At 40.5% G+C, this 24,865-nt stretch overlaps 2 protein-coding genes across 5 annotated transcripts in view; both read left to right on the top strand.

Moving 5' to 3' along the window:
- Positions 1-356: 356 nt before the first annotated feature.
- Positions 357-13,293, top strand: METTL16 (methyltransferase 16, RNA N6-adenosine). Its single transcript, XM_063352363.1, has 9 exons — positions 357-600; positions 798-997; positions 2,712-2,852; positions 6,216-6,331; positions 7,097-7,239; positions 9,056-9,125; positions 10,879-10,968; positions 11,857-12,030; positions 12,119-13,293. Exons 1-9 carry the CDS (start codon positions 473-475, stop codon positions 12,734-12,736), a joined length of 1,680 nt encoding a protein of 559 aa, XP_063208433.1. The 5' UTR covers positions 357-472; the 3' UTR covers positions 12,737-13,293.
- Positions 13,294-14,646: 1,353 nt separating this feature from the next.
- Positions 14,647-24,865, top strand: part of POLQ (DNA polymerase theta) — a 56,886-nt gene continuing 46,667 nt past the window's right edge. For all 4 annotated transcript variants that reach the window (XR_010073329.1, XM_063352345.1, XM_063352335.1 and 1 more), the window contains exons 1-4: positions 14,647-14,883; positions 17,633-17,815; positions 18,858-18,988; positions 20,405-20,561. Coding sequence is in view for 3 of the 4 variants with exons in the window: in XM_063352345.1 (XP_063208415.1) it covers positions 14,664-14,883; positions 17,633-17,815; positions 18,858-18,988; positions 20,405-20,561 (691 nt within the window). In the remaining variant the exon portion in view is untranslated. The remainder of the gene's footprint in view (positions 14,884-17,632; positions 17,816-18,857; positions 18,989-20,404; positions 20,562-24,865) is intronic.

The following is a 24,865-nucleotide window of genomic DNA, read 5'->3' as shown; positions in this document are numbered from 1 at the left end:
CTTTCCAGGATTTGGGACTACCAAGGAAGTGGTTTGGCGGGGGTTGGGTTTGGTTTGGTTTGTTTGTTTTGAGTTTTTATGTTGTTTTTTTTTACCGTGTAATCCATCAATTAAAATCCAGCTCTTTTAAAGTTCACCGTGCAAGGTAAGCCACAACCAGCTGCCTCGCCACCAAATCAGTTATACAGAAATCCCTGACTGTGGAAGTAGACTCTTTCCCCGCTCCCCTGTCCCCGCGGCGGGCGATGGTCTGACCGAGGCGCCCCTCCTCTCCCCCCCCCCGCCGCCTGCTACGCCTTGGTACGGCCCAAGGGGGCCGCGGTGCGCGCCGGGAACTGGGTGGGCGGCACGCGCCGCCGGTGGCTTGGTCAGCGGCGGCGGGAAGGCCGTTAACCCGCTCCGCGCAGTCGGCGGCTCTACCCCCCCCCTCCCCCGCTCCCTACACACACCCCGGTCCTCCCCCGCCGCTGCCATGGCCCTCAACAAGTCCATGCACGCCCGAAACCGCTACAAGGACAAGCCGCCCGACTTCGCCTACCTGGCGGCCAAGTACCCCGAGTTCCAGCAGCACGTGCAGACCACCCTCACCGGCAGGATGAGGTAGGGCCCGGCCGGCGGAGCAGCGGGGGAGGCCGCGTCCTGAGGGAGAGCGGGCCGGGTAGGCCCCGGCCAGGCCGGGCCGCGTCCCGCGGCTGCGGAGCCGTTCCCGCCGCCTTCCCGTTTGTGGGTGTCCGCCCCCGGGGTGTGGCGAGCGAAGAGGCCGCTGGCACCCCATAACCGCTGCTTGTGCCTTTCAGCCTGAATTTCAAGGACCCTGAGGCGGTGAGAGCCCTGACGTGTACCCTGCTGAAGGAGGATTTTGGGCTTACGATCGACATCCCCGTGGAAAGGCTTATTCCTACCGTTCCCTTGAGGCTGAACTACATCCACTGGGTGGAGGATCTCATCGGTCATCAGGATGCTGACAAGCAAGTCCTGAGGCGAGGCATTGACATAGGTACTTGGAAAGGCAAAACATTCAATTCGTTATTTACCGTCAGTGAAATTGCCTGATAAAATTTGTTATGTGTCCATGGGGAAACATGAAGTTTGAGAAACAAAAAAATCTGAGCTGTGCTCGCCATGGTGGAATGACAGTCTGACTCCATTGGTATTTACTTTTGCTTCTCAGCGGGTAGGATTTCTCTGCACAAACTCAAGAATGACCGTAGCAGGCAATTTGGCTTTCCGTGGCCTTGAACTCTCTTGAGAGTAGCTTTGTGTGGTATACAAAAGTTATGCTGCTAGTAATGGCAGCATCGGCATTTGGATTCAGAATTTTTGGTGATTCTGCATGAATTATTTAAAAGGCATTTGCGATGGTACGTTTGAGTTTAGTTCACATTTTTTACTTTTGTCAATACAGTCTTCCTTTATGATTTCAAAGACTTGTTTTTGAAGATTGTTTTGTGCTGAAGTAACTCAATAAAATAGAAGCTGGAATTTGCTTTCTAACTTGTATTTTAATGCTTGACTTCAAAGCTTGAGTTCAGTTATCATGTCATTTTTTTCATTACTGTTTTCTTGGTGTTTGCTAGCATGATTTTTTTTTTAATGGAATGTTTGATGTCTTGAAATTTACTGACTTGTATTTTTAGCTGGATTTGTGATGGATACAAGGTTTATATCATCATGTGGTGCGTGCACAGCTGCTTTCCTTTCATAACTTCTAAACTTGTTAGCCAACTTCTATGCATTTGATATTAGGTTATATTTTTAAAAACAGTTTATATGAACTTCATCACAGTAGGTGGCTAGGTAGAAGAGACAGATCCTTTAAGTCCTCCGGATATTGAGAAATCTTCTGTTTGGGTTTGCAGTGAGCACTGATGTTCCAACTCTGTCAAAACAGTAAATCATCCAAGAGCAACGTTACAGGAATGCTGGAAATAACCACACACTTTTGTGTACTGACATTGTTATTTATGTTTCAATCAGTCAGTATAACAGTAGACTCTCAATATATCTCTGAACTCAAGTTTTGTGATGGTGAGGTATCTTTCCCTTTTCTTGTGTCCATTCCCTTTTTAATCCTGAATTTGACTGTCATTGGTAATTCGATTGCCTAGATACGCCATAATGATGAGAAGGAATTATTTTGTGCTAGCGTATACTTCTCTTTGTTACCAAGTTTTCATCTGTCTGGCTAACTTTTTAGATATCTTAATGAGCACCCCTGTTCCTTTGATTGTTTTGGGTATTGGGAAAAGACAGTCTGATGGAACAGAAATGTTTTGGGTTTTTTTTGTTGCTGTATGCATCAAAATAAATTATTTGTGGTAGATAATATAAAAATGAAGAAGAAAAGGGTATTTGTGATAAGATGGTGGTTTTTTTTTTTAGTAAAACCAGAATATATGTGTCTTTCACTATATAAATTAATGATTGTTATATAGAAAAAAAAATAGCTTAAAAAGAAGTGGATCACTTATTCCAGAATATTTAATTCTTTATTTTATTAAAGGTGCATATTTGACAATGACACTATTTCAAATTAAGAAAATAAAGTTCACTGAAGAACTGAGTAGTAGATGATCAATCTACGATGCTCAATCTATCAGTGTTTTCTTGAAATTAGTTCTTTTTGTGGTAAAAAGTACATAGCTAATAGCCACATTGCATGTAACACCAGAGACTTGTTCTGCCTTTCTTACGGTTTTTTGCTTCTTCAGGGACAGGGGCATCTTGCATATACCCGTTACTTGGAGCAACTTTGAATGGCTGGTATTTTCTTGCAACAGAAGTGGATGATATGTGCTTCAATTATGCCAAGAAGAATGTGGAACAGAATAACCTGTCTGATCTCATAAAAGGTATGATGTAATAAGTTATTTAGTAGTATACAAATGTTGGGATATAGTTTTGTCACATTCAGTGGCTTATCAGAATCTGTATACCTGCCAAATATATGCTCAATTGTTCTTACTGAAGCGGAATGTTTACTAAGGTCTGTGTATGCTTAAGCCAGGAGCTCACAGCTTTTCTAAGAATGGGATGTGTGGATAGAAAACTACTTATCCTTACAAAAATCTGAAAGTTAAACTTCACCCTGGGGTGTTTTCTTCTCTCCATATTTTTTTGTCTGTTACTGCGGTGCTGCTTAGAGTTTGTGCTGTTTCTGCTGCTAGGAGACCTGCAGTGCTCCTGTCAGATAATTTGCATGACTCTTGACGTATCTTGTACAGAGAGAGTCTTTTGTCCTCGTTTCTGAATTAGGTCCTAACAGTGTCTGTGGTAGTAGCAGTATGCCAGACTTGGTCTGTTTATGACCTTGGAAAATTTTCTGTAGGAACTGCGTACACTAAAAAGCAGGCCCATTATTCAGATCTGAAATAAAAGTTACTTCTGCTGGATTTTGGAAGTATGCTTTTTACCAAAATGTTGTTAGTCTTGGTCTGTCCTCCATGTCAGTCTTGAACATCCAGAACTTCATGTGGGGAACAATGACGGTTTTCCTGTTACTGCTGTCGTCATAGGATTTTTGTGGTGGGGTGGTGTTTCACTGTACTGGGAAAACCTCTGGCAAAGGAAAATGCCTCATGCGAAGCGGTAATGCCAAAGGTGATAAGATGGAGTAAATGACTGATTGCTGGTGGCCAGAACCACAGGCAAGGGAATACCACTGGTGGTACCCGTAGCCAGATGCTACCTGGGAATGATCCACCCTGCCACGTTTTAACTCCAGGACCTGAACTGTTTAGCTAGAGCTGAGTATACTACTGTAGCTAGTAACTTGTTTAGCGAGGCATTTTGGAGTCAGATCTTTCCATATCGCTGTTTTTTTTTTTTTTTTCAAAAAAAACAAACAACCCACAACACAATTTTTGTCATGTTCTCAGAGTCTGTCTTGAAATTTTTGCCAAATAGCTTCATTTGGCGATCATGTTGGAATATAGCCTTTGTTCTTCTAACTTCAATGACTAAAAATAATTCAGTGATAATAAAACCAGCAGTAATGTGGTGATGATTTACTAATTGCATCGTAGCTTCTTTTTTCCCAGAGGAAAAAAAAAGTAATGTTTTTTGGCTGAAAGTGAAATACTGCTTGCAGTAACTTTCTTACAAAGGGAATCTCTCCTATATGTGCAAACCAGAAACTTGATAAACCTGGGGACTGATTGTAAATGCTAAAAAAAATTATGTGGTGTTCTGAGTTGTGTATCTTACTGGAATGAGATGATGGTCAGAATTTGTCTTCTGGTATTTAAAAAAAAAAAAGGTTAAAAAATTAAAAATATCACTACCCTGAATTTAATGGTAGATTAAGAGATTTTCAACAGCTTGGACTCTGGAGTTTTTCAAACTACTTGCAAGGTAATTTAGGCTGCCTCTGCAACATAATTATTACATTGTTTGCTTCCTGTTTCTTTTATTTGCTTTCTTATTTCCAAATAAAATCCCATACTGCCAATTAAAGCTATGTCAATTAAGCTAGCTGTCTAAGTGGAATGTGGTATTCTTTGATGTCATCTTCTAAGTAACTTTACAGTAATTTTAGAAAGTATGTACAATAGACCACATGTTACAGCTCAGATTAACATAATCTTTTTGCAGAGTTCTGCTCATCTTAGCCCTGCTGTCTACTTTACTATAAAAAAACAATTGCGTGTCTTGTCTGTTTTTTTTTTTTTTCTCCTCTATTTTTTCCCCCTCCTCCAGAAAACTGGAAAGGATCTTGCTAACAAGAAAGGCAGTGAAATACTCTGATAACTGTGGGCTGGATGTTTCAAAGCATTTATATAAGTGTCTCCTCTGTTTGCAACAGCAACTGCTATCTTACACCTCAGTGCCAGAAGTATGCATTGAGCAGCTTCTGGAGACATGTAGTGATCTCTTGGAAAACTGTAACCTGAAAACCATCAGTCCAGCTGGCTTGCTGAAGAACTTTTGGCTTTGACTGTGATGTGTAATTGTAACTAGTAACTTGTATTCAGTAATTCCTAATTTGATTAGTTTACCATTTTTTAATGTCATAAGGGAAGCAGGGGAACAGATATCTACAGAGATAAGAAAGCATCACGCTTTAATGTCAACAATTTTAAATGGGAACAACGTAATATAAGGAGAAATGCTAAGTGCTTAATGTATAAATTTAAGATTATAAACCAGAGAACAATATGTTGATACATTTTTAAAATGAACTATCCTTCTTTTCTCATAGGATTTAAAATTTGTTTATCTCTTGACTATAAATTTCTGTACTTTGAAATGTTTGTGACTTACTGAACTGCAGCTTTAAAGTTAGTGGGTGTTCTAGGGATTATTCTTGCTATATAGAACTTGAACTTTGGTAATTGCCTGCTGCCCTAACAATTTTGTGTTCTTAGGACGATGATAAACAGTAGTAGTAAATGTTAGGAAGAGAGGCATGCCTTCTGTGTATATTGTAAATACCTTTGTTCTGTGTGCATCATCTGTGAGTTGCAGGACTGGTGAAGTCTGCGAGAAGTCCTGCTTGTAATAATGCTTTAAATGGACTTCATCCATATTTAAATTCCTCTCCTTGGCCTGGAGTTCCTGTGGTCTTCAGAAGATGTGTGACAGGACTTGTCCACAATTTCCAAGGGAGTTATATAGCCTTTGGGGAAAGACAGTGGAGATCTGTGTGGGATGTTTGCCTTCGTCCTTGTGATGAGTAATAGTAAGTTGGTGGCCCCTAGTAAGCAGAAGGTTTATCCAGGAAGAAACTCTAATCTTTTTATTTCGTTGTAATTTTTCCAAATTGTATAAGACTATAGTTCCTGTGCAGGAAGCATAGTATTGCTAACACAGTACTTCTGTTTTATTATAAGATTAGATGTAAAGCTAATCTTCGTGTTACGTAACTTCAATGAAGATAGCTTAATCTTAGTCTTTCTCACCCTTACACTCTAGAAAGACTAATCAGTACATTTTCTTAAGTACCATTCTAGAATTCCATATCTTTAAGAAAAAAATAAATTGTTTAGACTGGGGTTCCTTTATCTCTGAGGAGCCTGTGGGGTAATTAACTGACATTCGTGTTAATTTTTGGAAGGGCTTAAAGTATATTTGTAGTTGCATGAGAGAACTCAGTATAACTCAAGCAGTTCCTATTGTTTTAAAAAGACTCAAGTAATTCAAGTAACACCAAAATGTAAATGGCATGCTAGATAAAATACGAAGTTCCTTACTGACTAAATTCCTATTTTTATTAGTGGTTAAGGTGCCACAGAAGACTCTTCTAATGGATGCACTGAAAGAAGAATCCGAGATCATTTATGATTTCTGCATGTGCAACCCCCCCTTTTTTGCCAACCAGTTGGAAGCAAAGGTAAGTTAACAAACTAAACGTGGTGTGTACTTCAGTGTTCAATGAGTGGGAGGGTAGCAACAATTTAACCTCTTCCCTTGTGGAAGGTTGAGTGGAAAATCCCAAATCATGATGAAATAGCATTTAAGTCTTCTCCCTCCTTCGGTCCCCACACCAAGTTTTGAAAAACCTAACTGTTGCCCTTCCTGAAGTGGAGGATGACCTGTAGATTTTCTTCATGAGTTCTTACTGTCTTACAGAATTAGTTTGGAAAGTAGACAGCTAGTAAATCTGAAATCAGGTGCCCATTGCGTAACAGTGGTACAGAGGAATTAGTTTCTGGCATTATGCCTGTCTGTATTTTTTGTTTCCTTAGTGATTTAGGCAGTATCATACAACTCAGAACAGTTCTTGCAATACCCACTGAGTATAGTCAGAAACTTAAGTCTATAATATAGGGCAGTAGAAAAAAGATTTATGTGTTGGAATTAAACACTATAGATTGTAATTGTGTAGATGCATGAAACCAGCATGTCTTGCTTGTATTGGAACCGCATATTTCATATTAGCAGGATACTGATGTGTGACAAATAACTTACCTAGGTTTGAGACTGTAGGGATGTCACTCAGTTACGCTTATTTTGAACATATCTTTGTCTATTATGTATGGTTCTGATGGGAGGAGCATAACTAGAGGTGGTGATGCTTGCTACCTGTGAAAGATTGAGTCAGGAAGCAGCCTAAATTTTCATTAAATTTTCACCTGAAATGTTCCTTTTTATCCAGGGAGTAAATTCTCGAAATCCACGGCGTCCCCCTCCCAGTTCTGTAAATACAGGAGGGATCACAGAAATCATGGCTGAAGGGGGAGAACTAGAATTTGTCAAAAGAATTATTCATGATAGTCTACAACTTAAAAAGAGGTTACGGTAAGTGCATTGTGCCAGTTAAAAAAAAAAAACAAACCACCTTTTATTTCCTTCTTTGGCAGAAATCATGTGAAAATCATATTTTAAGTAAGGAATGTAGCTGTTCAGTGGTATCTGTTTAGTTTGTTTAGTGATACATACAGATCTGTAATTAGTCTCAGTTAATGTAAAATTGGTTATTCCTGAGCATCAAACAATTACAACTCATCGTTGGAGGTATGTAAAGGCAGAAGGCAAAAAAAGCCTGTATGAGTGACACTTGTAGCTTGCAGCTAAGTTAGCACTCATACTTGCTAAAGACGGACAGGGTTGATTTTTAACAGTTTCTGGGATGGGGGAAGATTTATGACATTGCCTAGTTATCTGTTCATTACCTAAAAGTTTCTGTCTTTTCCTGGCTGAATTTTGGTAACTTGCAGCTTTGCCTACTAAAGGGCACTGTTGTACCGAATGCTGTCTTGAGTGAACATATGCTACCATAAAAATCATAGCCTTTTGAACAAGATAAACAGATGGCACATCTTGAGCTTTCTGACGATCTGACTTTTGCTCCCCTAGTGCTGTACGTCATTCCTCTAGCTCTTCTGGAAGATATTTTTTTTTTTTTTTTTAGTATTCCAAAATATAGCTGCCAAGATTTTGTGTGTGTATTACCACAGCTTCTCCAATGCTGTAAGCAAGGGAAGTAAAGCCTGCCATTTTTATATTCAAGAAGTGTTTTGCTTTTGTTTTGTTTAGACCCTTCTAGGCAGAGCGTTACATTAGAACCTCATATTCATCTGTCTAATACCAAAATTTTTTTTTAGAATGTTTGTTTTCTAGTAATGGGCCTGAAAAAATGAAGGATATACTCAGTTTTTGGAAAAAAAAAATGACAAAGCAAAACTGCATTTGTCTCTGTTAGAAGTGCTTCTATCTAGTAGTGCTTTGAAGAAAAAAAAAAAGTTGAGGAGGTTTGCAGAGGTTGCAATTTTGCAAACCCTGAAATGTCGTAGGAGGTTTTTTTTTTTTAATGACCTTCCTTTCTCTGTCACCCCCCAAATCTTATAAAACATAAAAAGGGGATAGATAGTATGGCAGAGTGATGTTCAGATGTGGTTAAAAGCCAGAAGAATTAAATTTTTGAGACTTTTTAGCAATCTTGTTTGTGACAGTGAGGACACTGGAAAATGACTGTCCTGTCAAAGTTTGTAGGTAGAATGTTATTTTAGGCTACTTGATGTAGACAAGCTTTTAGCTGTGTATGCTCTCTTAGTGTCTAAGATGTAGTGATTTTTCAAAACTAAATACAAGCTGAAACTGTTGTCCTGAATTTAGTCAGTGATGCAATGGGTGAGGGGAGGCAAGTCAGAGAGAAAGTGATGGTATATACATATATATTTTAAATGTTCTTCTATTAGGTGGTAGTCAGTAGGTCTGCTTCTGAGGCATAAATGCTTGTCAATAGTTGAATATTCCTTTTTATTCTTATTTGTTCTCCAAATAAAGTGGAGAAATTTAAAAGATTATTGTAAGTGGTAACATCTTCCGCATAACAGGATTTATGGTTGTTTAGGCACTGTTTCTATACTAGACTTAATGTATTTCCTAAAAAAGGGAAAAGCTTTCCCTGTCCAGTCTGTCTTTGGGCCTTCTGTTCCATTTCATGTTGTACTGTGTCCTAGTCTCTGTTTAAGAGTGTGATTATTTTGTTGTTGTTTTGTTTTTAAATCTTCTGTTGTTCTTGCAGGTTTCTGATTCAAGTAGTTCTTTCTGGTAGTTGCCATTTTCAGTTGAAGTGGATTTGTAAAATGCTTTGTTAATGTGTTGTTTGCAGATGGTACAGTTGCATGTTGGGGAAGAAGTGCAGTTTAGCGCCATTGAAAGAGGAACTTCGAATCCAGGGGGTGAGTTTGTATATAGTCCATGTATATCCTGTATATGTTCTATGCAATATATACTATGTTCTAATGTGTGTGGGTAATTATTATTGAATTATTTTACTGAGGTTTTTTATTTACAAGGAAAAACTGCAGTTCCTTGTTAGGGAACCACGCAAAGCAGTTGAGGCTTAATTATTTCAGATTCAAAGCTGATAGATAGGTAGCACATTGTCTCCAGATTTTTTGCCTTTATCATGTGTAGAAGCATGTCTTTGTCCATTCTGCTTTAAAATAACCTTAACCACAGGTATTGTAAAAAAAATAAAATGTTCTAGCTCTCTTTCCTCTTAGTTAATGTGAAATCTAGCAATTTTGTTCATAAATGAAATTGTAGCATTATTTAAAGCACAACCTTTTTTTGTGTGTGTTCACTTCTGGCACCAGGTAAAATCAAACCTTTGCTACTATCTCATGCAAGAAAGCTGTGCAGAGCACTCTTTTTATGGCTTTCTGGAGGAAGCATAATCTTTAATTTCCATACAAAGAAAGTAATTGTGAGATCTGACCTTGTATATGGTGGAGAGGTGAAGGAAAGAGAATGCATGGTGAAATCAATTCCCAGAAAGATGAACTACAAGCCATAGGGAGTCCTTAATACCAAAAGCAGATGCTGCGCTATGCACCAAATTTCAAGTATCTGACTTTATTCCCTATCCTTGAACCTGTTGCACCTCAGTCTTAGTAAAGTGAGAGCAATGCTTGCAAACCTTGCATAGAAAAGCTGAGTTTTCCTTTTGTATTTTTCTCGAAATTGCCAATTTAATTTTGTTCAGGTTTGTAATCTTTGTTGTAATAGAGCTGGGAATATATTCATTGTAACCAAGTGCAGGCTGTGTTGTGGTGCAGGTTAGGATGCAGCATAAATGTTACGAAAAGTCCACTCATTGTTCAAAATTGTCTTGACATTTGCTGTATTTATTGGAAATTTTGGCAGAATTAGGAATTCAAAAGCAGGAAACGTTCTAGGATAGAAACACCTTTTCTTCTCTCTTTTTGAAGGCGTTTCTCAAAAGTAAGATTATTTTTTATTTTGTGCAGACCTGGGGCTTGTGCTCTGGAGCTGATAATTCAGAGTGAGGTGGGATAGTTGGTATTTTTCCTTGCTAGTATTTAGCACATTCTCCATACCATACCTAAATGCCTTACAGGATCCATGTGTGGACAGACTCGTTAACACTAGCACTGGATCTGAGTTTTATATTTAAAGGCAGTCTAAGTTCAGACTTAATGTTTTGGGGCAAAGATAGAGAAGTGTTTCTGGGTATATTTCTTCCATCTGCAGACAGTCAGTGGCTTGGTTTTGCAGCCCTTCGTTGCCTTTGTTCTGTGTCCTTTGCTGCAGCAATGGGTTCAGTATTCAAGTGTGGAACAGGAGCAGGTTCTGAACAAGGAAAAAGAACGCACTTTTTGCAGAATCAGAATGCAGATGTGTGCCGTAGGTGTGCTGGATTGCTGCACAAACAGGGTTATGTTTTGTGTTGCTGAACTTGAAGCTTTGAAAGGGCATAGACATGGCAGGGCAGAGATGGGAAATCCTGGACATGGATACAAGGCTTGGCACTGACATCCATGAGCCGTGTCAGAAAGAATCTCCAATTCTGTCATGAGAAAATAACTTTGTCAACTTTGTGATATTTTTTTTAATTTGAAAATGTGTGCAGTAAAACAATATTGTTTGTTAATACGAGATTAAGTTTTGTATCGCTGCTTTGCATAGGTTCCTAAGGTTACTCATACTGAATTCTGTCAAGGACGCACCATGAGATGGGCACTGGCATGGAGTTTCTATGATGATGTGCAAGTACCTGTAAGTAGCTTAATGTTGGTTTGCTTGTGATTGTGCCTCTTGTTTGAGGAAGGGCCTAATGAACTATAACTGCCATGAAACAAACTCTTTTCCTTCACACTGGAATGTTGGATGCGCTGTATGGACTGTGGAATTTCTTAACTGGCTGCCAGTCTGTTAGCAGTAGTTACATGTGACTCATAAATGACCTATGTTTAGGGAGGAAAAGAGAAGCCTGTGCAGGAGCTTCCTGTGTGTTTCAGTGAAAGTCAAGGTTGCTTGTAACATAATTCAAATAGCAATTTTATATTAAAAATATGCCAAGTTTAGGGGTAGGTTTGAAGTTAAGGCTTCCCTCTGAAAACTTGGTTTTAATTTACTGTATAAATTTTGTTACTGAATAGACATGATCATGTCTAGCTCAGTCTTGCCTACGTGAATGTAAGTGGAGTTCGTTCACCTTAACTAATGAGAACCAGTTGCTTTTTTTGGATCCAGATGTACATATAGGGTAAGATAGGATAGACAATAACCAGCCTTATCGAAGATGCACGTAAACCTTCAGTGAACTTGGACCAAAATGTGGATATTAGCGCTTGACCTCTATTCCCCAGAACAGCTGTACTTTCTCAGCTCACAGAGGGCTAATGGCATGAAGGGACCAGTGATGCCTTTTGCCTAATATCTGAAGATAAATTCCATCTGTCCATCATCCTAACGCAAAGTGCATGATCCTCTTAGCTATTTTTAATCTAAAATTCTTCAGAGTGAAGCGAAGTGAAACACAGGCCATTTCAATGACTTTTTAGTGGCTTACATTATACTCTTAATCCCCATGTCTTCTGAGTACAAAAGTTATCCCACTAATACTGCATAGCTTTGTAATTTTTTTTTTCTTTCTTCTTCTAGTCACCTCCCTCTAAAAGAAGAAAATTAGAAAAACCCCGAAAGCCAATTACTTTTATGGTCTTGGCTTCTACAGTCAAAGAGTTATCCGTCAAAGCTGCAGCTATGGGGTGGGATGCTGTAGAAGCTATTGCTGTGGTTAGAGCCTGGGTAGAGAAGATTCTCACTGATCTGAAGGTACAGTATTAAGCATTGTATGTTAAAACAACATCCTACTTGAAAGCATAATTGTGATAGTATGAAGTTCTGCTGTTTTCTGCAATAGGTTCAGCATAAACGTGTTCCATGTGGAAAAGATGAAGTCAGCCTGTTTGTGACTGCCATTGAAAACTCCTGGATTCATTTGAGGAGAAAGAAACGAGAGAGAATAAGGCAATTACGAGAACTTCCTCGGGCTTCTGAAGATACTTTGCAAGCAATGGAAGAGGAAAAAAACAGCCAGAAGAGTGTGAGCAACAGTTCGGACTGTGAAAACCCCAAGACTGAAGACTCTGAAACAGGGTTTATGGCACCTGATGAGGATGTCCACTTGACCACAGGTGATGAGCTAATAGAAGAATCTGCTACCAAAGAAGAACACAGCGAGCACGCGAAGGGGGAGGAGACAGAAGCAAAGCAGGCAGAAACATCACTTGGCAAAGGTTCCAGTAATGCAAAGGAGGAACCTTGCCCTTCAGAGGAAGCCAGCAATATGACAGTTGAAAAAGAACAAAGTCCCAAAGAAACTAGTAGATGTTTTCTCTTTAAGTGCTTAATGAATGTGAAGAAAGAAGGAAATGATGTATTAGTAGAAATGCACTGGGTTGAAGGACAGAACAGAGACTTGATGAACCAGCTGTGCACATACGTTCGGAACCAAATTCTTCGACTGGTTGCTAGTTAGCCCTTTTTCCTACTTTCAGTCAGTCCTCAAATTTTGTTAACTATTTTTAACAGATTAAAATTTTCAGTTATCAAAACCTGTTTTTTCCCCTTCAGAAAATCAGTAAAATGGAGATTAAAGTCCCCTATAATACTTTAAATAGCTTTTTCAAAGCTGCAAGGAGCATATGAAGTGTACTTCATTGGATGTGAAGTGATGGGGAACTAATAGATTTTGTGCTGCAGTTGTAAAACTACATGTTAAAGTGAAACATGGCTGTGCTGTGACAGTTTCAAATATCAACAGTGCTTATTCTGGTCTTTTTTCTGCTGCAATAGAATTATATATTGTTACTAAGTAGAAATCTTTACTGAAATATTTTCAATATTTTTTCAATACTGATGCAGAAAATGGTTAGTCTGCTGTGGGAATTGTTTTCTGCAGCGAGGTGTCTTCAATTAAGGATTTAAGTATGCCTCTCTTCCCTTTAATGCATTTAACCTTTGGCCATCAGAGTGGCGAGATGGATGCATCCTTCAAGTGTCAATTCATTAAAATAATTGCTTTAGAAAATGTGGTGTTGTACTTTTTTGATGCTTGGTCTTTGAAACACAGAAGAGCCCTACTATTAGTATCTGGTTTGGTAAACTTTGTTCTAACAACAAAATAAGCTCTTTGAGCTGCTTGGTTTTAAAGATGATTTAACTATGTTGACTGTTCCATTAGACCATTCCTTACACTGATTCAAATATAATCATCTGAAATGACAGCAGTATTTAATCTTGCTTCCATTTAATCTTAAGAGATTGCCTTAAGGGCAGGAATGAGAGGTGCTCATCTTCGTGGGCCAGAAGTTCCTTATGCAGGACAAAGATGGGTACAGAAGCTTTAGGCTCTTGCAGAGGAAGACAACTGTACGGAAGGCTTGTGTTTCCACACGTGACTCCCATGTCCTTTTTTCCACCAGCTGTTCTCCCAGTGTTTCTGGGCCAGTGACCAGTTCCTGTGAGGAGACAGGCTGAGGGACACGGGTCTTGGGTGCCTTGGAGAAGGTGTGTGTGCATGTTTGAGATGATGAGCACCGGCAGTGCTTTGCATGAGGTCAGCCTCCCAAGCTGTGATCCATTTCTCTGTAGAGATGTACAGAACATGGAGAGAAAGTATTTCTGAGAGAGTGTGTGTGCATGTTACCCAAAATAAAAGATGCACTCCTTTTGAGGGAGTGCAGTATTTCCTTCTGAGGGACAGAAGGAAATACTGCATATGTTTGTGCTACTGGAACTGCTTTGAGTGCTCACCCTCAGTTGTATTTCTGGATAGATGAGCGTGTCTTCTTAAGTTGAAGTTAAAAGCAACTTAGAAAAGCCTTAATCTCCCCCCCTCTGCTGTTAACCATTGTATGTCATGCTACTTGGAACTTCTACAAGTGAAGGACAAAGACTTCCATTTTTGGGATACTGCAGAATTTTCACAGAACTGCTTCAGACATTCACATCACTGGGAAGAGGTGAAACTATCCCTACTCTCTGAAGAATCTGAAGGGGTTATTTTGGCCAGCTGAGGCCTTAAAAACAGAAAGCAAGGCTATCTGTCCTTCGTGCTGTTCCCTGTTTATCGTTTCCGAGGATGAAGCAGCTCTCCCAGGTGAGGCTGTGTGCTTGTGGCAAGCTTCTTTTGCTGAAGCAGACCGCGTTATGTTGCGTCGTTAATTCTCTTTCACCCGTACATCACGAATAACCGACGCTGCTGCAGCGTACCCAGTTGGCTGCGGGAACACCCTCCCCGCATCCACCACACGGAGCCGGCGTCGCTCCTGCCCTTTCCCCGCGCCCGTTTCGGGTGCCGGTAGCGGGGCTGCCGCCCCGAGGCGGGGGCAGAGAAGCCGCCCAGCGGCCGCGCTGGGTCGGGCGGCGCCTACTCGGCCGGGCGGGGCGGTGCCGGGGTTTGAATGGCGCGGCGGGAAGATGGCGGCGCCACCCCGAACGCCGTCGCCGCAGCTTCGGCTGCGGGGCTCCGCGGCGGCAGCTTGGGCGGCCCGGCCGCTTCCCGCGGGGCGGGGAAGGCCGCTCCGCTCGGCTCCGCCGCTCCCTGCCGGCCTGTGCTGAGCCCCCCGCCCGGCCTCGACCTCTCCCTGCGCGGCAGCGGGAGCCCCGGCGGCAGCTCGACAGGTACCGGCGCAGGAGAGTGCGGCCTTCCCTTTCCTCTTCCCCGGTCCCCGGGGCTGCCCGGCTCGGCCTGCGGGCCGCTGGCCCGTAAGGCAACATGGCGCTGAGGCGCCTTGCCGGCGGTGGGCCGCGGGCGGTGCTGGAAGGGGCCAGGGACGCTCCGAGCCTCTCCTGGCCCAGCGTGCGGGGCCTTCGCCCCGGAGGCGACTGGCCACCCTGGGGTGGGAGCACCGGCGCTTCGCCCGTTCCTTTCCCCTTTGAGGGCAGGGGCTGTAGCTGAGGTACGTGCTTATGTTAACGAGGGTGGGAGCGTACAAATACGAATCGAAGGATTTTCCTGCCCTAATTACTGTTTAGTTGACGAAGGTAAGAAAATTTACAGTCTTTGCGCCCTTCTGAAGTCGGGCTCGTTTCGTTGTGTGTCACTTAGCAGTGGGCCTTATTCTTGTCTTGGCCTCTAGGTGGTACCATAATACAACACTCAGAATAGTCTGTGCTCTTTGGTATCTGAGGCGGGCTTTACCTATGTTATTAAACTGATTAAAGATTACAGTAAGCTGGTAAAATGTGTTGCATCTGAAGGCGTCGCTTTAAGTGGTCCTAGTTGGTGCCCTGATACCTGCAAAGGCAAGAAGTGTAGTAAGTTTTTTTTAATATGTCATCTTGCCCATACACACACAAGATATTATGTAAACATCTTGTGTATATATATTTGTTGTACAAACACCTTGTGGCAAGATGTCTTATAAAGTGATCCTGCTGCCAGCAAGGACCACTTAAAAGTGTTGCTTCTAGATGCAATAGGCTTTACCAGCGTACTGCACTCTTGAATCAAGAGAGAAATGAAGATGTGTACAGCATCAAGTTGTATGTAACATCTGAAATCAAGATATTTATATAACGTCTTGTAACTTTATCTCTTCTGTGATTTTTTGTAACTCTTTAAAACATTTGTGTCTCTTGACATCTTCTCTGGTCATGTCGCATCTTCTTCCTGATGTGATTATGTTCTGCAAGATATGATTTTGTCAGCTCCTGCAAATGGAGCTGAGCAAGGCAACATACATATTTTTGTGGGACAACTCCTCAAAGACGATTCAGTAAGTGGCACTCCTGTGTCCAACTGGCCCCACATCCTGGAAGAATTTTCTTTCAGAGAAATTTATTGCCTGGTGCTTTTAACCAATGATGTGTATCTTCCTTACTTTGACTCTTTCCTAGCATTTTTCTAGCAGGTAAGAAAGAGGTTAGTGTAGTGGTATACTTCTGTACATAGATCTTTAAGAACCTATAAGGCACAAGTTTTCAAACTTGCATTGAGTGGTAATCTACAGATATTCTTAAAAAAGCAGATTTATGTAATCCTTTACTCATTCTGTCTTTTACATGTAGTTCATTGGTTTTAACATTAGGAAAGAAGCGTGAGATCCCATCATAGAGGGCTTCTTTTCTTTGCATGATTCCGAATCCTAGTTCTGCCATATTAGTTACATTTTAGGATAGACAAATCTGGTCTCCTTTAAATTCCCCTTGGGAAGCCAGTTCTGCTTCATGGTGTACTGCTGTTCTCTTCTGATGGTGCTCAACTTCTTGTTTAGTATTTGTGTAGTACTTTGATTATACAAAGGGAAACAAAGCTTTCAGAACTAAGCTATATCAGCTTTTTTATATATTTGCAGGGGAGAATGATCATGCACCTGTGACAGCTAGGCTGGGTTAACCTTAAGAAGGCAGTTGAAATTTTTAGTATGTTGAGAGTAAAAATGCTGTCTGCTTATGCACACTAGTATTTCTGATCTAACCGGCCCTTATGCTGTCAACAGTGGTGGGGAATTTCTTTTAGTATTTTTTTGAATGTGCCAGTCGAAGAATGGGTGCAGTAGAGTCAGTACACACAATTAGTTGGTTTTCATCTCTATTTGACAAGGCCTTTCACAAAATGCTATTGTGGGAACATGGGTCATGGGTGAATAGGGGGAGGCATTACTGTGGATCAGAAACCTGTTACCTATCTCAGATGAGGAAAGGCACAAAAAGTTTGAGTTTTCTTAATGATTTGGAAAAAGGGAGAATGAGGGGAGAGAGGAAGCAATATCTGTAGCCGGCACAATATTATTTAGGGTTATAAAGGCAAGAAATAAGCATCAAGGAACTTAATTAAGCTAGAGGAACTGGCAATGTGGTGAAGATACTAATCAGTGTTGCTGAACTTGATTAACACATATTGTGCAGAGTAGCTTGAACTGCTTGTTTGGTTTTTGTTGTTTTATTTCATCCGTAAAGCAAGAAAAAAGACTGGGGCAGTTCTGTAATCTGTGAGGATTACTGTTGTCTCTGTAATAAGATAATTTCTCAGTAATTTGAAAAGGAAACAGTCTGGATGAGGATGAGATGTCAAATACACTGTAATGCTGTTATATTAATCAGTGCTGAAACTCTCTGTTTGAGTATGTATTTGGTAATGGCTGTTGTGTGTCAAAAGCAAATATCAGAGCGAGAGTTTGGTGAAGAAATAATTTGAGTGTGGAAAACCTTATAGGAGAAAAAATTGAAAAAATTTTATCAGGAGGTAAGAAGAATAGTGAACTGTCCGTAGGAAATATTGAAAAATATAGCGAAGGTAGTTTCTTGTTACCTTCTCTCATAATACAGGAGCTTGTAGAGAAGTTTGACCTTTAGGTATATAACCTAAGCGACCTTCAATTCAAGGATGATACTTGACTTTTTAATTTTTTAAAATTTTCTCCCAAAGGGCAATATCAGCAGTTAAATATTCCTGAAGACCAAGCAGACAAGTTGCTCCTTGCAAGCTGGGGTCTTCCCAAAGCAGTTCTGGAGAAATACCACAGCCTGGGAGTAGTACAGATGTTTGAATGGCAAGCAGAATGCCTGATGCTCGGACAAGTTCTGGAAGGGAAGAACCTAGTTTACTCAGGTATGCAAACATCTGACAATACCAGTGCCCCCTACAGTGCCATTTACAAGAACATATTGCTGCTGAAGGGGGCTGGTCTGGCAGATAAAAAGGTCAAGATCTTCTGGAGAGACCCCATTAAGATCTGTGCCATCACTATACCTCAGACCTGGCTTAATGGACTCCTTTCCAGATGTGAGGAGAGACTTTTTTCCCTCCATTTTCTCTGTTAATGTTCCTTTAGAAACTGATAATTAGGGGTCAGTTAACGATGACTTTCTCTTTTTTATTACAGACTATGTCAACCAGGAACTGAATGATAACAGCAATGTTAGATATAAATGCTTTTGAAATTTTTATTTACTGTCTAATTTTTTCAGTTCCTTTATCTTTTGTCTTCATGTAGTATATGGGGGAGAAGTAGGACTGGTGGACTAGAAATCTGTGGGAAATGACAACTTGGGTGTCTGCTCTCCATGGGAAGAAGGTCCCAGAGCAGCCCTGGGAAGATGAACAACTTAATTAAGCTTGGATTTGAGTTTTTTTTACCTGGTACCAGAAAACTTTGGGCCAGATTGCTGGGTAATGGCTGTCCCCCGGTAGATGGCATCTCCTCTACAGTTTTTTGTGGTTGATAGATGGCAAACAGCAGTACTCGCCAACCAGGAGAGGTTAATACAGTTATGGGCTACGTCAGTAAGGTGTGGTGGCTGAGGTCTTCTGTCCAACCAAGAAACTGTAGTGGGTTTTTTTGTTTGGTTGTTTTTTTTTGCCCTGGCTTATCTCTGAGCTGCTGTTGCTTCTGTAGCAGAGATGAGAACGCAAGCCTTGGTAGCATGATGGAAGAGGCTAGAAGAGAAATACTTCGCAGTCTCCTTGACTCTTTATGGAGATAACTGCAAATGTGTTTGTGGCTCTGGGAGAGAGGCATGTGTTGAAGAGTCTTGTGCCAAGTTCTTCAGTAACTGCTTTCTATGCTAGTTTTATGATGCATGTTCTTAGGATTTTTTTTTTTAAACTTTAAAAATAATTAAAAAAAAAAAACTACTTTTTTTTTCCCCAGCTCCAACGAGTGCTGGAAAGACTCTTGTTGCAGAATTGCTTATTTTGAAGCGAGTCCTGGAGACTCGTAAGAAAGCTCTTCTCATCCTTCCCTTTGTCTCTGTGGCCAAGGAGAAAAAACGTTATTTGCAGGTGAGTAGCATTCAAGGAGGGTAAACTTATGGGTTGTAGTTGTTGGGTCACATTTTTTAAACAGAAATTTTTGCATAGATTTGAGGAAAAAAAAAATTGGCAGAGTTGTTTCAGAAAGGATTTGTAGATAATTTAAAATTTGCTCTTGTTCTAAGTTGGAGACAAAGGCATCAAAGTTTTAGCCGAAAAGGGAAACTTGGAAAAAATTTAAGGACTTGATTAAAACATTTTATTTCAGCTTTAATTTTTAAAGCATCATTGCTTGCATTTATTCACAGATTTTTATAATATACAAACTTTAAAGGAATTTTCTAATCAGAGATTGTGTCTGAAAAACTACAAAGGGAAGGTGTCAATGTTATCTGAAAGGATAAAAGGATGTTTTAGGTTTCCTTGGGGTGTTCCACAAGAGTTTTGTGCCTTTGATTTCACTTTGACTTTGCTAAAAATATGTTCTGACAGAATGTGGTTATGTCTTGGTTTCCTCACCCCAGCTATTTAAAAACAAAATTGCAGTGGAAACAGTCTTTTTAAAACAAAAATATTTTTTTTCTTGAAAGACTTTCATATCAAACATTGCTTCCATTAGCGAATATGACAAAAGTAACAACAATTACTAAAAACAAATAAAAAACCAGCAGGCACTTTTGTTATGGTTTCTGACATTTAAGACATTTTGGGTGTTAATAAACTGAGATGGTATCTTAACCTTGCAAATTGCTAGGAAATGCTACAAACTGAGTGCAAAAGCCACTTTGTAGTGATTGATAATGGAAATACGCTTTTATCTTGTAAAGCTGGAGGATTACCAATGATGTGTTTTAATACTCCTGGCCTAAGGTTTGCCTGTAGCTGCACATACTTGAAATCATACAGTATCCTACCCCTCTGGTTCAAACATTTGTACCTTTTTTCAATGCAGTGTGTAATGTGCCAAAACTTTGGCACAGCAGTAGTAAGCCGTGGAAGAAAAGAAGTCGTTGTTTCTTGACTTTCAGTGGGAGACGTGACATCTCTGTGTTTGCCGTCCCACATTTGGCTTTTGCCCAGGATTTCTCAGGAGCAAGGCTTCTTTGTACATAACCCACTGGTATGATAAACTGTTGCACTGTGTGTTCTCTAACCTTTTTTATAGTAAATGTTTTTATACGAAACAGTGGTCCCCATCTCTTATTCAGCTATGTACACTTTATCCTGCAATGTGTACACTGTGGCTTCTGCTTCAGAAATAAAAAATGACAGTGGGGGAAAAAAATAGCAGTAACTGGCTGAGCTATGTCTTTAATCTGATTAGTTGGCATTATAAGTACTAGAAATTGCGGTTGTAGGATGCAGGCTTTTATGTGATTCCAGCAGGCATTGGTCCAAATGCAGAGTTGTAACCTTGGCATGACATTCTGTATCCTTGAAAAACAGGCCCTGTTTCAGGAGGTGGATGTGAGAGTTGAAGGCTACATGGGAAGCATGTCTCCTGCTGGACGTTTCTCTGCCCTGGATGTGGCTGTCTGCACCATTGAGAAAGCCAACGGTCTAATCAATAGACTAATAGAAGAAAACAAAATGGACTCACTGGGTAAGGTACCAAGGCTTGACGGTTGCAGGGATGAGGTTTATTACATACTCAGTGTACAGGTGAAATCATGGGGTACTTTGCATTTGCTCAGTTCTGTATGTGACAGACATAATACAGAGCAAAACTGAGCATTTTTTTTTCCTCCAGAGCATCTCTGATGTGGATTTAGGAAGGCAGTCAGGACTATTCCATGCAGCTCAGTGGCTGGGGTGAGTAGGTAGAAGCTGCAGGTTTTAGTTTGTCTGAAATGGATGACAGTCCATGGGACAGTGATGAGCTGCGATAAGTAGCGATTCCCACAGCTAGAAAATGTTTTCTAATTAATGAAATTGAATTAAAGGTCTGGAATATGTTTGAGTTCAAGAATGTATGTGTGTTTGTTGGTTTGGAACAGAGATTATGTACGTATGGCATCCATGTTTTATCTTCATTTAGCTCAAGGAAGAGGCAGAATTGCGTTTGGTGCTCATCTGGGTTCAGATAAGTGGAACGAATACACAGAGCTCCTCTGGGTAGGCATGCTGATTATTAGGAGGGCTGAGACATTCATTTCTCTCTTGTAGTTCGCTTGAAAGCCTTCTGTCCTTGTAATGTAGACTTCTGGGTAACCACAGCCCTGATGGCCACTAGATAATGGTAGTATTCATTTAGTATTTGGCAGGAGATATAAAACCTGGAGAAGCCCTATGTTTCCAGAGTGACCTTGGAGAGACATGTTTTCCTAGTCCAGTCAGAAGTTTGTTCTTCCCTTTGTTTGCTTGCTCAGTAAAGCTATACCCAGTTATATTTTATACAGTTAATCCTCCCCGTCTTCACTTTGGCCTGTAACATAGCTGGCTGCTATTTTAAAAATATAAAAATTGGAAAACTGGATGAGTTTTTAGATGAGTTGGAAAACTACTCTGAGACCTCCACCTATGAAACTGCTGTTCCGTGTGCATCCGGTGTAATAATATTCTGCGGCATTGTATACCAGCAGAGTATTTTAAATGCGAGAGAGAATAAGGGAAATAAAGCCCTTCAGGTTCTGTCAGAGTGTGAGATCATGGGATAACGCATTCACACCGGGATCTCTAGGGGCTGGGTCACCATGCATGCTTTAGACTGCCAGCAGGCTAGAAGATGAGAGGATGACTGTGGTTGTGCAGCATTTTAAGCTCATTCAATTTGATGCTCCTGCAGTCCAGCCCGATTCTTGAATGTATTTCTTCATCCCTTCCCTTGCAAGAGACCTGCCAATCACGCAGTTAGTCGTTTCAATATCTTGCTACTTGGTTTAGGTTTTTTTTTTTTTGTTTTAAATAGTGACCTAGGACCAAACTAACCCTACACTGTGCAAGCTATACTGCCGGCATAAGGCAGAGAGTGGAGTCATGATGTCCATATTCATGTTGGCTTGGGCGCCTTGGAAGCATAGTCGGTATACTAAAATGTATTGTTTAATGATACCATCTTTCAGAAGCTAGAGATAAGCCAAATCACTTTGGTTGGTACCTCTATTCCATCCCTACATTTTCTTGTGCTCTCTGAGATGGCTGAACCTGGGAAGAGTCATTTAAGTATAACCAGCCAAGCGATTACAAGATTTGAATTTGAATATGGGTCCTCAACACCGATATTTCCTTAAAGCATGATGTTTTTCTTTAACCATTTGAAAAGACCTCTGCTGCAACCCTCAGTTTCCCTTGTGCCCCAATATGAGCGTATAACTGAAATAAAGGTAAAAATTTTTTTATATATATGCTTATTCGAAATTAATTTTTAAATTAAATTTGAGTTTAAAAATCATCTTTAAAGTAAGAAATTGACAAATTTTCTATTTGGAGATAAATTTTCATAAAGGCTGCAAAATACAAGCATGAGCTGAAAATGCCAGTTTAACTGTCACCTAAAGCAAGCTTGTCTGAAACTGCAAGATTGTACCTCATCTTCTAATTAATTCTAAATTTAGACTAGTTCGTAACGAGGGTGTTTTATCTTCTGAGATGAGTTATTGGGAGATGACTGCAATTCTGGCTGGATTCCATCTCAAGCTTGAGCTGTTCCTTTTGTTGATGTCAACCCCCTGCTGATAGCTCACGTTGCCTTTGGAAATCATTGGGAGGAACTCAAATCCTCTGCCTGGCAGAGCTCTCTTTGCTGTATGAAGCAATTAGAAGCAATTTTGTGTTGCTAATTATTATATAACATGTCAGTTTTGAACATCCAGGTACATAGGAGTTGATATTCCTCTTGTTCAGCCTCTCAACGATGATGCTAAAGGAATTTTTAGGGAAGCGGATTAGAGAAGAATCTGCTGCCTTCTCAACGTGTCAGCTGGGAATGGATTTGTGATATGCTGTTGTGAAAACAAGTCGGGAAAACTTGTTTCTTTTCTTATTATAAACTTGAAATCAAAAAACTACTAGTTTACTTATCCTTAAAAAAAATAATTCATATCCTTCCTGCCTGTCATTCAGAACTTTTTAGTTTTAAACAGGATGTGGACTTAAAGCAGCCTAGTTATTCTACAGTAAACGTATATGATCCCTCTCAGGTACTTTTTAGTAGTTTTTTTTTTTCAGCAGTCTTCTAGGGACGCATCTAATTTGCAGACAGAAGGAGGGGACTGAGACTACCCTCATTTTCAGTAGCAATGCAGTGTGATGAAATTCTGGCCCCACTTGCACTCCTGAGCTGCTCGTTGAGTAGAAAATACCATTGCATGCCAGGACCTGTAGTCGTCCTTTGCTGCAATTCCATTTTAAGATGAGGATAGCTTTGTGAAAAATACTGGTTGCCTGATTGCACCTGCTGTGTTACCCCAGTGAGCGTGTTCTGAGTACTGCCTGAATAGAGGAGAGCACCATGCATGTGTGACAGGTCTCACCAGCTTGCAGACTGCCAGGGCAATACAGTACACGGGTTTAGCGTGGGTTTGCAATACGTATTCCAGCTGAGTAGCAGCAGAAGGTATAGAGCAAGTGGCCTGCACAACAAATAGTGGCATTCCCTGTGCTTTGGCTTGTAGGTACCACTAGTGTTCTGTGCTTCATTTCAGGAAGCAAAATGTGCTGCTGCTTGGCACAAAGGCTGGAGAGGTAACTTGTATGAATTTTACTTTGGTACATATCTGGTTACACTGTCCTGTCTCAGCTGCTGGAATAACTCAGACAGACTGTTGTACAGGGAAGCAGGAAGAGGCCTTTTCTGGTAGCTGAATAAATATGTATTTGGTGACCAACAAATTACCATTTTTTACAAGTGAGCACAGGATACAGGAAGTACAGGAAGAGAGAGGAGCTGGATGGGTGGGAGTTTGTAAAAGAGGATGATGAAGCAGTGCAGCACTCTTTTCTAACTTCAGTGGCTTGAAAGGGAAAGGGGGAGAAAACAGACGGAGAAAGAAGGAACATATGTAGGAAGGAGAGAAAAAAAATAAGAAGGCAAAATAGCATTGAAACAGATAATATAAGGTCACATTTGCCCTTAAGCTCCTGCTATTTTAGCTGTACCAGGAAGATATTACATAGCTGCACCAAAGAGGAAAAAAATTCCACAGCAGCAGAACTAATGAAGCCTGGTGTCCTCTGTGCCCTGCTGTTTTTGGTTAACCTTCCTTCAGCCTCTTCCATGTCCCCGTGACTCTCTCAGCTGGCCAGAAAGGGTACATACTGCTGCTAGTTGGGATGTGTGCAGGAGGTGTGCTGGGTGGCTGAGTTCTAGTGGCTTTCTGTTTTCTTCTCAAGGGAGACCCTAATCTGGTCTGTTGTCTTCAGCTGCTGATATTCAGAAAGCTCTTTAGACATTATTCTTTTCAGTTTTCACACATCTTACAAATTTGATGGAGGTGGCTAATAGACTAAAAAGTCGTTTGCAGGAGGTAGGATGACAACAGAGCAGTCGTGTAAGGATTTTTTTCATTAGAAAGCCAAAGCTAAATAGTAGAGCTCACTCAGGTTTGGTTAGTGAGAAAAGATATAATAGGAAGCAGCCTATGCCACTGTAATTATGTCTGCTCTAGGTTTTTTTTTTTCCTAACATTACTGTATTAGTAAGGAGTGATGTTTTTAACTAACACAGTGATGTCAACAAAGCTTTTGACTAGCTCGTTTGGGTGCTGGAATGTTCCTTTCCAGATACTCTGAAGACTGGGGGTTTTTACTTGCAGAGAGGTTACAGTATAGATGCTGCAATACTGCTTTGCTTGGTGGCCAGACTAATAACAACCTATTTATTTTTATTTTTTTTTTTAAAAGCTGATTGTGTGTGTGTGTGTGAGGTTGTGGGGTGTGTGAAGTGTCATGACATTGGTCATGATTCTC

Source organism: Chroicocephalus ridibundus, chromosome 1 (assembly GCF_963924245.1).
Source record: "Chroicocephalus ridibundus chromosome 1, bChrRid1.1, whole genome shotgun sequence".
Taxonomy (NCBI): Eukaryota; Metazoa; Chordata; class Aves; order Charadriiformes; family Laridae; genus Chroicocephalus; species Chroicocephalus ridibundus.
This window is presented reverse-complemented; position numbering and strand designations above follow the sequence as displayed.